The 15843-nt window shown below is 42.8% G+C and overlaps 2 protein-coding genes across 7 annotated transcripts in view; one reads left to right on the top strand and one right to left on the bottom strand.

Annotated features, from left to right (window-relative positions):
* Positions 1–15843, top strand: part of ANKRD27 (ankyrin repeat domain 27) — a 54679-nt gene that overhangs the window by 1838 nt on the left and 36998 nt on the right. For 2 of the 5 annotated variants that reach the window (XM_041426689.1, XM_041426659.1), the window contains exon 1: positions 10246–10291. The exons of 1 other annotated variant lie outside the window; for it this stretch is intronic. The gene's annotated coding sequence lies outside the window, so the exon portion shown is untranslated. Of the gene's footprint in view, positions 1–10180; positions 10378–15843 lie in introns of those variants that run through there. 2 more of the 5 variants (XM_041426681.1, XM_041426667.1) reach the window with 2 other exon arrangements.
* Positions 3566–9713, bottom strand: LOC121347830 (regulator of G protein signaling 9 binding protein). Of its 2 annotated transcripts, XM_041426765.1 has the most exons (2): positions 9246–9713; positions 3566–3916 (listed from the first exon to the last, which is right to left on the bottom strand). In XM_041426765.1, exons 1-2 carry the CDS (start codon positions 9711–9713, stop codon positions 3746–3748), a joined length of 639 nt encoding a protein of 212 aa, XP_041282699.1. In that variant the 3' UTR covers positions 3566–3745. The 2 variants fall into 2 exon arrangements, with proteins under 2 accessions (XP_041282699.1, XP_041282691.1); XM_041426757.1 differs by lacking the exon at positions 3566–3916 and having other exon boundaries at positions 7470–9713.

Raw genomic sequence — 15843 nt, 5'->3', positions numbered from 1 at the left:
GTTTTTTTATCTTGGATATCTAAAGGCTCACAAGTGCTAGTATGTAAAGCAGGGATACCCTGGCAAATGAAGCATAGGATCATAAAATGGTCTGGGTTGGAAGAGACCTTAACGATCACCTGCTTTCCCGTCTGCCATGGGCAGGGACATCTTCCACCATCCCAGCTTGCTTCAAGCCACGTCCAGCCTGGCCTTGGACACTTCCACGGATCCAGGGGCAGCCACGGCTGCTCTGGGCAACCTGTTCCAGTGCCTCATCGCCCTCACAGGGCATGATTTCTTCCCAATATTCCATCTAAACCTACTCTCAGTCAGTGTGAAGCCATTCCGCCTTGTCACGCCAGGCCCTTGTTAATTGTTTCTCTTCATCTTTCTTGCAGGCTTCCTTCAGGCACTGGAAGGGCACAGTTAGGTCACCCCAAAGCTTTCTCTTCTGCAGGAACTATCCCAATTATCTCAGCCTTTCCTCCTAGCAGAGGTGCTTTATCCCCCTGAGAACCTGGCGGCCTCCCTTGCTTTCATTGGCACCCACTGGTATTAAACCTCGTGGGTCTGGTTCCGAAGGCATTCCTGCAGGGCAGTGGAAATGGGATGTGGGCTGGCATGGTGCTGTGACCTCAGACCCCCAGAGATTGCTAGGGCTGGGGTAACAGCTCTGTTCAGGATGAGCTCAGCATCTAGAGCAGTTCTTTGGGCCCAAACACAGCCAAATGCAAGATAAGGTAAACTTTCTCCCTACTCCATTTGCTGTGTTTTTCCACACAGTTCTGCAGTATAAGTCACCTGTTAAGAAGGTGCCATTCCTTTCCTGAGGGTCAGCAGATTCACCCTATTGCTGGCAGTTTTTCTAGCTTCTTTCAGATTTGTCTTAGGAAGAGTAATTCAGTATCCATTCGCTGCAAAGCTGAAGTGACCTCGTGTGAAATTCCAGGAGCATGTGAGTCTTTACCTGACCCAGTTATCAGGACTGGAGATTGCAGGAGGTTCTGAGAATGAGCACTCAGAAACTCTGTGAGCAAAGATAAAGGATGCAAAGGGATGTTCTGCCCCCTTCCAGTTTCCTGCTAAGCTCTTAGAGTGTGTATCTGCCCCCTCAAAGCTAAAGCTGACCTGCTGGAGGTAGCTCACATGAATATAGAATAACTGTTAAAGGCAAATTAGATGTAAGGTTATCTATAGAGCATGTTTCTTCATCTCCAACTTAGATGATTTTTTCTTCAATATATTCTGCTAGAATGCAGAGCTTATCTCACTTGTACTTAAATTTCTATAGCTTTATGAGTGATTTCAGGAAAAAAGAGAAAATCTGAGAAAATCTATCACTAATCCTAAACCATGCACACCAGTTTGTTGCATTACTGTGTGGAAGGATTCCAGCATGAGGACATGATGATTCAAGGGCCAGTTGTAAGCTGGGAATACAGGGCACTTTAGTGTGAAGAGAAGTCTCCTCATAGCAAGAATTAGCTAGATACATGTGTGAGAGTAGAGAAAGAGTCAGAGGTCCCCTCCAAATTAAATGATTAAAAAAAGATAAAAAGCTGGCTTTGCTAAAAAGTAAAGAATGCAGCTGTCTTTCATGCTTCTTGTAGCATGAAAACATACAACATGTGTACTTAATGGACCCCAAATAATTTTGTATTTCAGGTTGTTTTCAAAACCAGATTGTGTTGTATTGAAAAAGAAACCCTTCTGAGTGATGCAAAAGTTACCTCAAATAAAATACCCTAAGACTGTTGCACTGATAATAATTCTTTGTGGCATCATATTTCAGCAATGCAGAGGTTACTTCAACATTTTTCTCTACAGTTCAGTTACTACTTACAAGCTTGTTTAAAAAAAAAGAAAGTCTAGGTCACTAGATATATATAAATGATTCTCAAATTAATTTTCTGGGGTTTTTCTACTACTTGGCAATCAAATTACTTCATTCCTTTTGTTACATCATTGCTACATTATTTTGCCCAGACAGGTCAGTGCAGATTTCACCACTGTAATAATTAATTTCAGATGAAGAACAAGGTCCATCAGCATTTCATCATTTAGTTTAGTTTACATGCTATCTTGTCAGTTGAAGATGATTATACAAATTCTTGGTTTAATTTAGATGCATCTTTGTCTCCATGCAGATGCAGTGTCTACAATAATGAATTGTGACTACTTCAAGTATCAAAAAATGCAGAGATTCCACTAGGTTTGTCTACTGCTTCTTCAATGGCCTCATTTTACAGTATTGTAGAATCACAGAATCATTTAAGGTTGGGGGAAAAAAACCCAAGATCGTTGAGTCCAACCACAAAGCCAGCACTACCAAGTCCCCCACTAAACCATGTCCCCAAGTGCCCCATCTACACATCTTTTAATTGCCTCCAGCTATTTCAAATACCTGCAGGTCACTTCAAAATGACATGCTAAAGCTTTTGGATTGTTTAGCTCATATAATATCAACGAATAGGCAGACTTAATAATTAATATGAAAAGTAAATAGATTATTCAACCTGTATAGGTTTTCAAGTATTGTTTCCAAATTGGGAATAAATGTCACATCTAGAAAATACAGGTTTATGATTATAACACCATTATATAGATTGACTAGAAAGAAAAATGAAAACAAAACCTACCTAACTTCATACAAAATGATATTCCAACAAATTAGGCAGATGAGAAAAGTAGGTTACAGGTAGTATTAACAACTGGAACTGTTCTACTTCCAACAGACACAAAATGGATTACACATCTTATGGAAATGGAAATTATGGTTCTAATTCAGCAGCTTTTATTTATGTGAATAGTTTTCACATGTGTAATTTCTTGCCAGACTGAGTACTGGTGGCTTGTTTCAGGAATCATTTGGAGCACACCTTCCAGAGCCCAGAATTCAAATGTGTATATCTTAAGTTACACCTGCAATTAGTATATTAGATTAAGTTGCTAAGGGAGTATCACGTTTGCTGTCTCTAGCAGTCCTCAGTCATTTTATATGGTATAAATAGTTAAGTATTTTCTTTTGTCTTTTTTTCCTTATTTCCAATATCTTATGTTGTTTTCCCCCCAACATTTATGCTATTTTTATATAGATTTTTCTGGATCGCACAAAGGAATTGCATTTAATTTCTTTTTCCCAAGACAGTTGTAGATGACTGTAGGATATGAGGTTTACTATTCTTTCAAAAGCCCCATGATTTTTGAAGTCAGATTTTTGGCTGTGTGATTTCTTAGTGCTGTGGCACATCAGTGAATTAAACTGTGTGTTACTTGAACATTTGTGTGTGAGAGACAGACCTGACTGATCAGAGACTGCAGTGATAATTTCAAGCACAGTAGAAATGATCAAAATAACAGACCACATTTATACCACAGCTGTGACTTTCATTTCTGCGCAGCTGAATTACACCTAGCTTTGAGAGGATTTGTGAGTTTGTTTGATTTGGCGGAGATTTAAGTATATGATAAATAATGTCATGCAATGCAGTGTAAATAAAACATAAAATTCAAGGAAAGAGAACAAAACAAAAACCCACCTGACCCTGTGGAGGTCTGAGAAGTCAGTTTCTATCACTCTGGTAAATCACAGTAAATATTCTCACAAACAGCTGGAACTGTGGCCTCTGTGGGTGGCAGTTTCGGAGAGGGTGTGATTGGATTTGTGTTTGCAGTCACATTGCTTCCAGCGTGGAACACTCGTGCTTGGCTGGCTGAGAGGATCCACCAGAGCCCTGGTGCTGGCTAAGTGCCCTGAGACTTTTCACCTTTGCACAGGTTCTGCCGTGGCAGCTGCTACAGCTACATCCCAGCTGCACCCAGTACCACAGCAGCGAGCTGTGAGGGTGGGTGATGGAATCCAGCCAGGTGGGACTGCCTTCTTCCAGGAGAAGGTCATTTGTAGTGTGGAACCGAGGGAGATAAGGATTGTCTTCTGTAAAATGGATAACAACATGTAGGAAATTAAAATATTTTTACTCTTACTCTGTAAGACGTAATAAGAGAATGGAGTCAGTTCCACTCAGGGATATTTTATATCCTCTGTCCCATTGGGCATAAGAGATTCCTTTTTTTATAGAGAAGCTGTAGTTTAACATTGGGATGCTGTTGTATATAACAAAAGGCAAACTTTGGTATTTACTACATACATCCATCCCCTTTCCTTTTTTTGTGGTTCCCTAAACACGTGGATAATTTTATATGAAAGACATCATTTTCTAATCCCACTTTTATTGTACACTTACTGTAGCAAATGCTGCTCACGTGTGAACTATTTTGTCCAGATCTCTTCCTGTATTAAAAGACTTATATAATCGTATTGAGAGAAAGCACTTAGAGATCTGTAATCCACTGGTCTTACTGAATGACTTCTTACATAATGAAAATCTGTGAAGGGTAAATATGTTGACTAGGAGTTCCATTAGCACTTAAATAGAAGGTATTTCTGGAAAGCAAACATAAACAACACAAACCTTCCAGAGAAGGAAAAGCAAGCCTGTAACCAATCCTCTCTACAAACAATAAGCATATGTTTAATTTTTAATCTGAAAGCTAATTACATCAGTCATTTAGTCCACTTTTAAATAATTGCATTACTGTAAAAAATACTTTCATACTTACATGAAGAATTTTGAAACTAATTTTATTTTTTATTCCTAGTGCTGAAGTTTGATGTTACAAATCGGAAGAAATACTTAAATTACGATCCTGTGTTCCTAAACTAGAAAACAGCATAATGGGTTTTTATGGTGATAGACTGGAAATCCTGGAATGAAATTACAGATTGCTGCATTTAACAGACTCAGTTCTGATGATTTGATACAACTGTTGTTCATTGCTGCTACCAATAGCACAGGACCAAGTTTCACGCTCCTTAGGTTGTGTAAATCTTTTGCTAAATAAATGCCAGCTTTGCTGGCTGAAAGAGACAGAGTTTGGATCCTAACACAAGGAGAATCCAATTGTTACTCCAGTCTAGTCTGGTTTTCAGGCTGTCCAAGCCAATGGTTCTGTACTTAACACTGGACAACCAGCGCTGAAGGCAGAATCATCTGTTAGCCTAAATGTTATTGTAGCTGTTTCCTAAGGCAAGGATTTCCTGGCTTTTCAGACTGCTGCTTCCCTGGCAGTGTAAGCTGCATCACTATTTAACTTTGGGAGCTTGGGAAGGCTGTGTTTATGTTAACAAACTAATGAGAGAGCTTAGCACATTACTTTTGTTACTGTGGTTGAAACAGGAAGTTTAGTTTAGAAGAGCTTACTACAGATAAGCTCTATTAATATTCCAGCTTTTCAGAGAGTCATAGAATGGTTTGAGTTGGAAGAGACCTTAAAGATCATCTGGTTTCAACCCCTGCCATGGGCAGGGATACCTTCCACCAGGTCAAATTGTGCCAAGCCCTGTCCAGCCTGGCCTCGAACATTTCCAGGGATGGGGCAGCCTGAGGCAACCTGTGCCAGGGCCTCACTGCCCTCCCAGGGAACAATTTCTTCCAGGATCTCATCTGAGCCAGCTCTGTCAGTGTGAAGCCGTTCCCCCTTGTGACTCCATCCCTTGTAAATAGGCTCTCTCCATCTTTCTTGCAGGCTTCCTTCAGGCACTGAAGGGCACAATTAGGTCACCCCAAAGCTTGTCTTCTGCAGGCTGAGCAATCCCAATTCTCCCAGCCTTTCCTCATAGCAGAGGTGCTTTATCCCTCTGATCAGCTTTGTGGCCTCCTCTGGACCTGTTCTGACAGATTTTATTTTAATTACTGCTGCAAGCAAACCAGTAAGTTATAAGGAAGTACTTTATTTTAAGTTAAATAAATAGTGACAGTAACAGGTTTGCATTATTCAAAGTGTAGAAAATACCACCCATGCACAGGCAAAACCAGTGTAATTCAAATCAGGAGTAAGATTTTACTATACAGCAAATTTAATATGTGTATTCTGTGAATAAAGACAAAAGAGCTGAAGTAGATCAACACTGATATTAATTAAGCAATGACCATATTCTCCTGGACTATAATTACATTCTCACCAATCAGCATGAGAGTATGTGCTTTTTTCATCATGCTGTTTCAATATAGAGGATTTTGAAGTACGAATTCCCATTTTTCACCTACAAAGCAGCATTTCCAGTCTCCTTCCAGTTGCATTCCAGTAGGAGGAAGAAATGAAGACCACAAAGCTTTATCTCTATTTCTTAATTTAAAGGAAGTCTCTTTTGGGCAATGGAGGTTTCATTTAGTTTTGGTTTTGTGCAGTGTCGTGCCAAACTCTGTCACATGGAACAAACACATGTAGGAGATGAGTGGCAGCACTTTATCCATGTAGACAGTGCCAATCCTCTGTTACAATTCTACTTAATCTATTAATTTCAGATAGGCTAAATGTAAGATGATACAGATTTTTAGGAACATACTAATGATGAATTAATTTGCAGCCAGCTTTGTCTGAAGATTTGAAAATTCTTTTTCCAAGGCCAATCCTTGAAATATTAATTGTATGCATATTCATAATAAATCAAGACTTACATACTTAAAGGCTATTTATATGAATTCTTTGAGTCCTATATTAAAAAATCCAAGTGAAAAACCAAAACTGCAATGGACTGAAAATGTAAGAGTTTACCAACCCACTGAGGCTTGCTTTCAAAAATGACCCATTCTTAAAAATTCTTCTTCACAACTAAGCATGGATAAACTGTTTATCTATGGTTAGGTATGTGGGAGATATATACTGAGATAAAAGATAAAGAATGTTGTCATTGTTACCATTTACTTAGCCACCAGAAAACAGACTTGCATTCATGACTTGGGGGTTTGAGAACATGTGGTTAAATGGTCTGATTTCATGAGGTTTATGGAGTTTTCGGAAGCACAGCATAAAGCCCAATGGCTTCTCTACCTTGCTGTGAACTAAGTGAGAGTGCAAAAAGTGAAAACATCCACAGGTCCTTAATGACAAGAGGTGGCAATCCAAATAGGTACATTCTTCTGCAGCTTTTGCTGTATTTTCCTTAAATACGTTTATTTATTGTGGTTGTGAAGGAGATATCCAATTTAAGTGAACATTCAGCAATTACACCTTGTCCAGGCAGGCTGGAACTGTAGCACCGATAAATACAGACCTGGATTTGTTAGAAAGCTGTCAGGGATCTCTACAGACATAGACTAACTACATATAAAACATATTCTATGGAATGAGTGAAACACAGCAGAAAGGAATGTGGAGTTGTCTTGGAACACTGTGAATTCCTGAGAGAATGGAGTTAGACTAGACCAATGTGCAGAGCTCACATTATCCTTCAACAGAAGGATAATCTATAGCTTTGAATTCAGGCCTCTGCTTACTATTTTTTTCCTCACCTACAACTGGCCAGATTCAAATACACTTCCCCCCGCCCCCATAAATCCAGTTGAGTTTTAAAGAACAAACTGTTTGCTGCAGTTTTTTGAAGTATGTTTAGTTCTTAACTTTAAAATATTTAAAAATATTAGGTGTTTGTGCATGTTGTCAGTTTTATTTAACAAGCATGACGACTGTTCACAAAACATGTCTGATTATTACTTTTTGGTAATGTTCCTGTAATAATCAATGAAGAAAAATGACTTCTTAAACCCCCAGTATTTTGGGGTCTTTATATTTGGCTGTGGAGTGCCCCATACACATATGGCACTGTAGCACATCTACCAAGCATTCCTGAATGGACAGTGTTCACTAGAAGGTATTTCCAGAAGTAAATAATAAATACCATAACACATAAATCCTTTTTACAAAATACTGTAAAGCTTCTCTGCTAAGTAAGTGTCTGTTTCCAGAGTTTTATATTTAAATGTTGACAATTCCATACAGAAGCACTTGAAAATTTTATGCTGTTGCACTTCCCTTCCAGAACTGTAGTGTTATCAATCCTACAGGCTTCCTGTTTCCCAGATGATTAATCAGACATGACTGAGATATGAAACTGAGACACATTTTTAGCTTTGTCTGGATTTCTGCAATTTGGGAGCTTGAAGAAATGTGGCTGTATACATACAAGCATCAGTCCCTCCCTGTCAACTGGAGAGGGGATCCCACTGGGAAAGTCTGCTTTAACTTAACATCATTTCTCTTGGCTAAAACCTATTTTCCCATGTTACTGCATCTGCTGTGGGTAGATTCATTGCTCCTGTTTTCATAGTTAATCACGGAGTACAAACTGCTGCTTCAGAAAGAAAAATTAAAATCAGTAGCAATAATCAGTCTTTCTGCAGGGAAAGATAAAATCATGGTAAATGTGAATGAAAACCATGAGGCTTACTAGTATGTTTTGGAATATGCAACTCTCCCTTTTTTCTCTCTGGATTTGGAAAGCAATTAGTCATTGACATATGCTGTGCCAATTCATGCAAATGGGTTCCCTACAATTCAGTCTAAATCAACAAACAGTACTTGGTATCAAACATTGGTCCGTTTTCTCCTCCCTCCCTAACCATTAACTTATTTAAGATGGAGGTTGGCTGCATTCTTTTATTGGGGTTTTCATCCTTACCCCTTTCCTCCGCTCAAGAAATACGTTTTGTATTTGATGGAAAAAAAGTATTCTATTCACTTGGTTAGACAAAACACCCATGTTAGACATCAAATTTATGTTACCCTCCAATCCTGTAAACAGTGACCAGCAGCAAACACCAGAACCTAATGAAGAACAAAAACCACAGGCTTCTGAGAATAGTGACCTATTAATAGCAGGCAAATCCCTGTTGCAGCCAGTAGTGATAATACCCTGATATTTCACTTAACTGTTACAAGTCCAGTAAACGAAGACATTCTATTCTGCAGGCTGATTTGCATCCCTTTTCTTCAAAAAGCATGAAGAAACAAATAGTGCATTTTAGGCTATCCAGAGGCAAAAGTTCTGCTTTGTTCTTTCAAGTGTTCGTTTAAAACTGTCAGCTCATCCAAGTAACACACTTTGGAAGTGAAGGTGAGGCATGAAACACTCCAGAGAAGGCTGGAGATGGGTCGCTCGTGTCAGAGCTTGCACCACCCTAAGACAGTTTTACCACACACACTGCCAGGACAATAGCGATAATGAGCACAGCAGTGAAAATAATCCCAGCTAGAACCTTGCTGATGTCGCAGAAGGATTTATTTTCCTCCACAGAGATCATGCCAATAGAGGAAGCGCCCACGCTGATGGTGGATTTCAGTTCAGCCCCTGGGTCTTGCTTAGCCTCTACTGTCCACTGGGGGACATTGACCTTCATCTCCATCTCGTACATCATCTCTCCTACCTGGTTGATCTCGTTCTCGAGGTCTTTCAAATCCACCACGTCTATGTTGTGCTCAGCCTCGTATTTCATGTTCTGGACGCTCATGGCGCGGGCGGCCACGCCGGAGGTTCCCCCGCTCATGCCCGTCTGGATCAGGTGTTTTTTGGGGACGTTCAGCGGAAACTCGTGGCCCAGCTCCAGGGCTCTCCTCATATCGATCTCCAGGATCTCTAGGCACGTGGAGAAAATCACCCATAGCCTTTCGAACTCGGCTTTATCTTCCTTACTCACGGTTTTGTCCTTCAGGACCGTGGTGAGCTTGTTCCTGTTGGCCACCGCCAGCTCCTGAGCTTTCTGCCGGGTTTTCTTGAGCTCCTCCCGCAGGTTCTGGGAGTCCGAGGTGCCGCCGATGGTCAGCACCATGTGCCGGTAGCAGGCGGTCACCTTGTTGAGCGCGTCCAGCAGCGCCTTGCACTCCTCCTTCACCATGGTGGCGGCGGGGGCCGTGCCCGGTGCCGCCCTGACTTACCCGGTGCCGGGCCCCGGGCGCTGCCACAGCCGGGAGCTACCAGCACACATGGCAAGCGCTGCCTCCGGGTCGGGCCTGCATCCAGCACCCCGTTACCCGCTGGTCAGGCGGCTCCGAGAGCCCGGGCGGGCGGCGGGGAGCCCGGGCGGGCAGGCAGCATCGCTCCCCGCGCCACCGCCGCCTGCAGCGCCACCGGGGCGGCTCGGTCCGCGCCGCGCTCAGCGGAGCGCTGCTGTTTGAAAAGTGCCAAACGCCGAGGATGGAGGAGGAAAAAATAAGAAATCAAAAAAGCCAAGGCTAGGGCTCTGGGGAGCGGCAGCCGGGCAGCCGGCGATCCCCGCCGCCGCCACTTAACTAGCCCCAGCTGGGCGCCCGCGCGGTCACATGGGGGCAGCGCCCGGCCCGGCCCTATAAGCCCTCGCAGGCTCCGCCTCCGCAGGCAGCGATCCCGCGGTGCTCTCAGCTCTTCGCCCGCTCCCTCCCGCCTCTGCCCAGCCATTGGCTTCGTGCGGCCGCGCCGGGCCCGCCCTGGACCCCGGTAGGGCTTGGCCGGGGTGCGGAGCGGCGGGGGAGGCGGGCGGCAGCGGCTCTGCGGCCGGGGAGCAGGGAGGCGATGGTGTCGGTGTGAGTAGCGCTCCCGCTCCGGGCAGCCTGCGGCTCCCGCTGGGACCGTCCCGCCGCGGTGGGAGCGGGGAGCGCTCCCGGCCCACCGTGCCGTGCCCCGGGAGCTGCTCGGCCGCGGCCTGGGCGGTGGCGGGGCCGTGCCCGCTCGGCCTTCGTCCGGGCCGGAGTGCGGCGGGGTCGGGCCGTGCGGACACATGGCCCTGGTCAGTGACCGCCGCGGCACGGTCGGTCCCCGCCGTGTTGATCCCCGCTGTGCATGGCAGGTCGGTCTTGCCCGGCTGTCCCGTGTGTCGCAGACACGCCGGGACCCGGCTGGGGATGGAGCTCGCTGCTTTTGCCATCCGTAGGAAGGGCCGGTGTGCCGTCCGGGCACCTGCAGTTAGCTCAGGTCAGGCCGTGGCACATCAGGGAGTGCAGGAAGCACCAGTTCGTCACTGTCAGAAGCGATGCTCCGCCGGCTGCCCGTGGCAGCGTGCTGGGTGCAGCCCGGGGAGCACTGCTGGGCGCTAGGCCGTGCTCGTTGTGCAGCCAGCGGCATGCAGCTGATGCGAGTGCTGCTCGGAGACCTGAGCTCTGCTGTCTCTAGCACCTGGTGTGTCTGCTGAAGTGGGCTTCTGGACAGCTTGCTTGTCACAGTATATGCTACCACATATGCCCCAGCATTTCTGGGGAGCTGAGTGGTTTTGTGATGCTCCAGTAGCCTAAAAAAGCTGCAAAGCCACAGAGTCCCACAAGAAGGGGAGCATGACCCAATCCCTTATCTTTTATCACTGCCTTTGCAGGGCAGTGTGTGTTATGAGCAAGATAATTTGCTAAGAGGAACAGAGTCCAGGCAGACTGGCTTTCTGCTGCTGAGCCCAGCTTGAAAAGTCTTGTCTAGCCTATGTTCCTCTTCCTGGATTTTGGTAGCTTGGACTCCACTCACTGGGGTTTTTTTGTTTGTTTTATCTTGCTTTAATTTTGGCCCTAGTTCCAAAACCTGTGTAGCTTCTGCTGCAAGTTACTTACTACCTCGGGAAGAAATGGCCTCTTACCTTTGTGTAGATTATCAAGTTACTACCAACTAAACTGAATAGCTCTGTCAATTTGCATGTTGGTAGCCTAGAAGAAGCAAATCAGTCGTGCCTGGTTTTTTTGTAGGAATACAGAAACAGGATGATTTTGATCTGATTGTAAGTGAAGTCTTGTAATTGCCTAATCATTGTCAGGTGGAAAAAGGATTAGCTCTGGGTTTGAAGCTGGAGTCCTATGTGACATTAGCGTTAAGCTTATTGGTGACTAAATTATGCATGTTTGTGTGTCTGTTTTAGCTATTTTTAAAGTCTGCCACAGAACACTGAAGTTGTGTGAGAATCTGGAAGCCACTTCTGCAAATGTGTCTGGGAAAGGGAGAGAGGGAGGGTTGGTTCAGAATCATGTGACTATTTGAATCTGAAGGTAGCAGCAGTCATAACCTGTATCAGGTAATACCTGTGTACATCTTTTGGTGTGTCATGTGGGAAGGGCCTGTTATTTAGAGTACATCTAATTTAAGTTCAGCTGCATGCAGTTACAACTTGCTTAGATTGTGGAAACTCTTAAAATTCAGTTGTTTGTCAGTCAGGCACGATGTTCTGAAAATCCAAATCTTGATACTGCTTTCAAACAAGATGCTGACTAGCAAAAATACTGTCCTGGAAAAACTAGCAGGATGGAGGTAAAAATCCTTAGAAGTGACTTAGGAAGCAGCATAATGAGTAGTAGAAAAAATGTGTTTCCTGGTTCTGTGGCAAGGCTTTCTTGCAATAGATGTTAATGATGGTATTCTTCCTGTGCTGTACTCTTAAAGCTCTTTGCAAAGTATTCTGTGATGCATCTTGAACATCATTAATTAAATGTTATAGCTTCATTTTAATACTTTTAAGTAGAATTTTAGGTAAATGCAGGTTTGTTTTGCTTTAATGGTTGGTGAGTGTTGTTTGAGGAACTTGCTTTTAGAGTAAGCTCATATGCTAAGTTTGGTCTGTAGACTGCTATGGCTTAGCAAAGCTTGAAGCCACTGTGAGATGAAGAAGGAAAGTAAGGATGAAATACAGTAAAAATAAAGTGTGACATCAACCCCTTTCCTCTCCCTGATCACTGATAAATTGTGAATTCTTTGAATTCTGTGATTTGCTTTTTGCTTGTAGTGGTGAGAGGATTTGATCCATAGGAAGAATCTTAATTTATATTATGGGGGAATGTTAGACTGATACTTCTGTATTGTGATTTTACTTTCAGGAAGCTTTTAATTAGCTTAGGCTGTTAAGTGTTGCATTGTGTAGTATTTATAACACCAGTAGTGGTTAAAGTAACTTATTTTTGCTAGTTAGAGCTGAATTGTTTCCCAGCCTTCTTACCCTTGCACTGCTGCCTAAATAAATGAAAACATTTGACTTAAGTAAACCTCTGTGTATTTCAACTCCATAAGAATTTACCCCCCACCCCCACCAAAGAAGGGGAGTGAAGTACCAAAGTACTGAAACCTCTGAGAGCCTGAGGAGGAGGTGACCTTAAATACAGCTCACTGGTATTTGAAGGAAGCATCCTGGATTGAAAAGCTGTTGTGGGAACTTTGTGTTTGCTGTTAATGTTCTCCCTCTAAATGTTCCTTGTAACTGTTGGTGGTTCACTGAACAGCACTTGCACTTTGTTCTAGGGCTTGCTTGGAGTAGCTCAGGGCTGCCCATCAGACAATGTAATGCAGCTTCAGCAGTGGCAAGCCAAAGGGTGAAACTTCTTTGCAGCCACTCTGGTGGACTTCTAAACCTGTGAGAACTGGGAACCTAGGGTCTACCCTCTTGTGAAAAGAGGATGCAGCTGCTTCCTGATGCTTGGCTAATGACAAGCAAGGTGTGTTTGAATATGTTGAAGTAACTGCGTAGAAGTGGGAAGCTCGGCTGTTGAAGAGTCCACATATACTGAAATGTGCTTCCTCTGGAGGAAAGGAACAAGTGATGGGGAGACTCAAGCCCCCAAGTCTGGGACGAGTAAGGATGTGCCCATGTCAAACAATAGTGCAAATGCACTGTTAAAATATAAAGAGTGAACCTTCTCACCACTTCTCACGACTCAGCTCCATTCTGGAGTTGGAGGTGGGGCTCGTGAGAAGCTGCACAAGGATCTGGTAGAGCCCTGTGTGCTCAGTACTGCTGCAGGCTCTGGGAGATGCCTGTCCAAGGACGTGGAGCAGTGGTAGCCAGAGCTGCCAGGCTTAGAAAAGGCTTAGGAGGTGTTGGGTAGAGGAAAAACCCAAACCATGAGATCCCATGCCAGCTGTTAACCCTTCAGTGGAAGAAATGTGTGCCTGGAAGGGAAATGCTGAGAGAAATTAGCATCTTCCTGGAATGCTCATGACCCTTCCTTTCCAGGTTCTATTCCATTGCTGTCAGGCTGATATTCTGGGATGATAAAACTTAGTTTTTCATTGGCTGCTTGTAAGCCTTGAGCTGATATGAGTTCACCACTCTATAATCTGATAATTCAAAGGTGCTACTCTTGCATGCTTCCATTTCATAGAAGCCATTACAAAAATGAATCTGAATCTAGATGGGGTAGAATTAGATTTACTTATTTATTCCTTCATGGTGACCAAGGCCTGCTGGAACGTGTCAAGTTTTTCACAGGGTGCTCAATGCTCATTCTTTAGAGTTTTTAAATGCTCAGAAAAAGAAATTCTCTTCTGTCTTTGCTTTGAGGTGAATGCTGATGTAGGGCTAAAGTTAAGATTGTAACTTTTGCCCAGAAGCAGAGTAACCAAGGAGTAATAGTGCTGTAAAACAAGAACTGGAGTGGTAACTTGAGTTTTTGACCTGAGTCTATTTAAATTCCACTGTTAGAGTCCTGTTTGCTTGTAAAGAGCTCTAAGATATGCTTACCTTTGGCTGTTCCTTCTGACAAGTGGTGCTCTTAAGGTGTGTGGTGGAAGCACTTGTGTCAAAAAAACCCCTTAACTTAGAACTGGGGAACAATTTCTTTCTTTTACTTTTTTTTTTTTTCCTTTTTTTATGGAGCTGTATATTTGCTAGAATGATACATTTCTGATAAAGATTGTATGTGTATTTATTTATCTGCTACTCTGAGATAAAAATCTTTTAGTTGAGTTATGAGTTGCTCCTCACTTACTCATTATTTTGAGCACTTCAGCAAATACCAGGTTACTGGATTACTAAGGTTTAGTTGTTCCTCTTGTAGCTATTGGGAGCTAAGGTAAAGTTGATGTTATCACATGAAACTTGACGATATTGGTAAAATAAAGTTGCCATGCTAATGGATCTGGTGTTGAAGGTTTTGGAGAACTTGGCGTTCTACTCCCTTGAAGCTGGGTGTGTGGAGAGGACACTGAGGTACTTGATGTTAGTATCCCAGTGTAACATCCTCACTTGCTGTCCTGGAGACAACTGAGGTTACTGAACTTGGATAATAATTTTTACTGACTTTGGTAGCTGTTTTTACTTTGTTGTGCTAAATTATTATTAAAATGCCATGGTGGAAAGACAGAAAGTTGTGCTGCTCAGCATTGACTGTGTAGTGTGTGTATATGCACCATCCCTCATGCTGTTATGAAAGATGTTTTGATTAGTCTTTAGTTGGGATGTAGCAGAAGATGATGAGGCTAAGGTTTGAGTAAGTAGTTGTACAAGTTGAATGTGGACAGGAGGTAGCTGCTAAGTAACAATGCAAATACAGTGACATCATCCACTTTCATGGCTGTCTGTCTAAATTTCAAAGTACTTCTTAAAAGGAACTGAAACTTGCAAGCTCTGGAAAAGGTTCCTCACTTTTCCATCTCTAAAGGAAAACACCCTCAATGAGAAAATGAACTGTCAGAATTTATTCCTATTCACTGTTTTTGCTACCAAAGGTAATTAGGCCTCTTTTTCAGTGTTTCAGAGAAAACAGTGGCATGCTTAGGGTTCATGGTTTTCACTTGAGCTCTCCTTTGTGCCGTAGTTTTATCATTAGAATTATCACTCTGCTTTTGATCTAGAAAGGATTAGTCTGTTGTAAGATTATGATTATAGTTCTTTTTTAAACTGTAACATAATGCTTATTAGATTGTCTGATCCTGCTACCTTCTGATCTTCCAGCAATTTGAGCTATTTCTGTGTTTACAGGCATGAAGCCATACACCGAAGTGATTCCGTTTAAAGCTTTTATATAACATTAGTGCTTGAGTATTGCTTTACTGCTCAGCATGGTAGATTTTGTTAAGCATCATAGTGAATATAGATGATGATGATAGTTTTTAATGAGTATTCTGTTAAGCATTAATCACTTCTGGTAATGTATGTAAGGCTTTGTGCATTTTCTGTTTTCACTGTAAAGCTAAAGCTGTCCAAAGTGCAGCTAGAAGAGTAAGTCTGTGTCACCCTCAAGTTAAATTAGGTTGAAGCTGGATGTTGTGTTCTGCCAACAAACTCTTAATGGAGAATTCTAATGTGTTCC

Source organism: Onychostruthus taczanowskii, unplaced genomic scaffold (assembly GCF_017590055.1).
Source record: "Onychostruthus taczanowskii isolate IOZ18803 unplaced genomic scaffold, ASM1759005v1 scaffold113, whole genome shotgun sequence".
NCBI lineage: Eukaryota > Metazoa > Chordata > Aves > Passeriformes > Passeridae > Onychostruthus > Onychostruthus taczanowskii.
The sequence above is the reverse complement of the archived record's forward strand: the minus strand, read 5'-3'. Positions and strand labels throughout refer to the sequence as shown.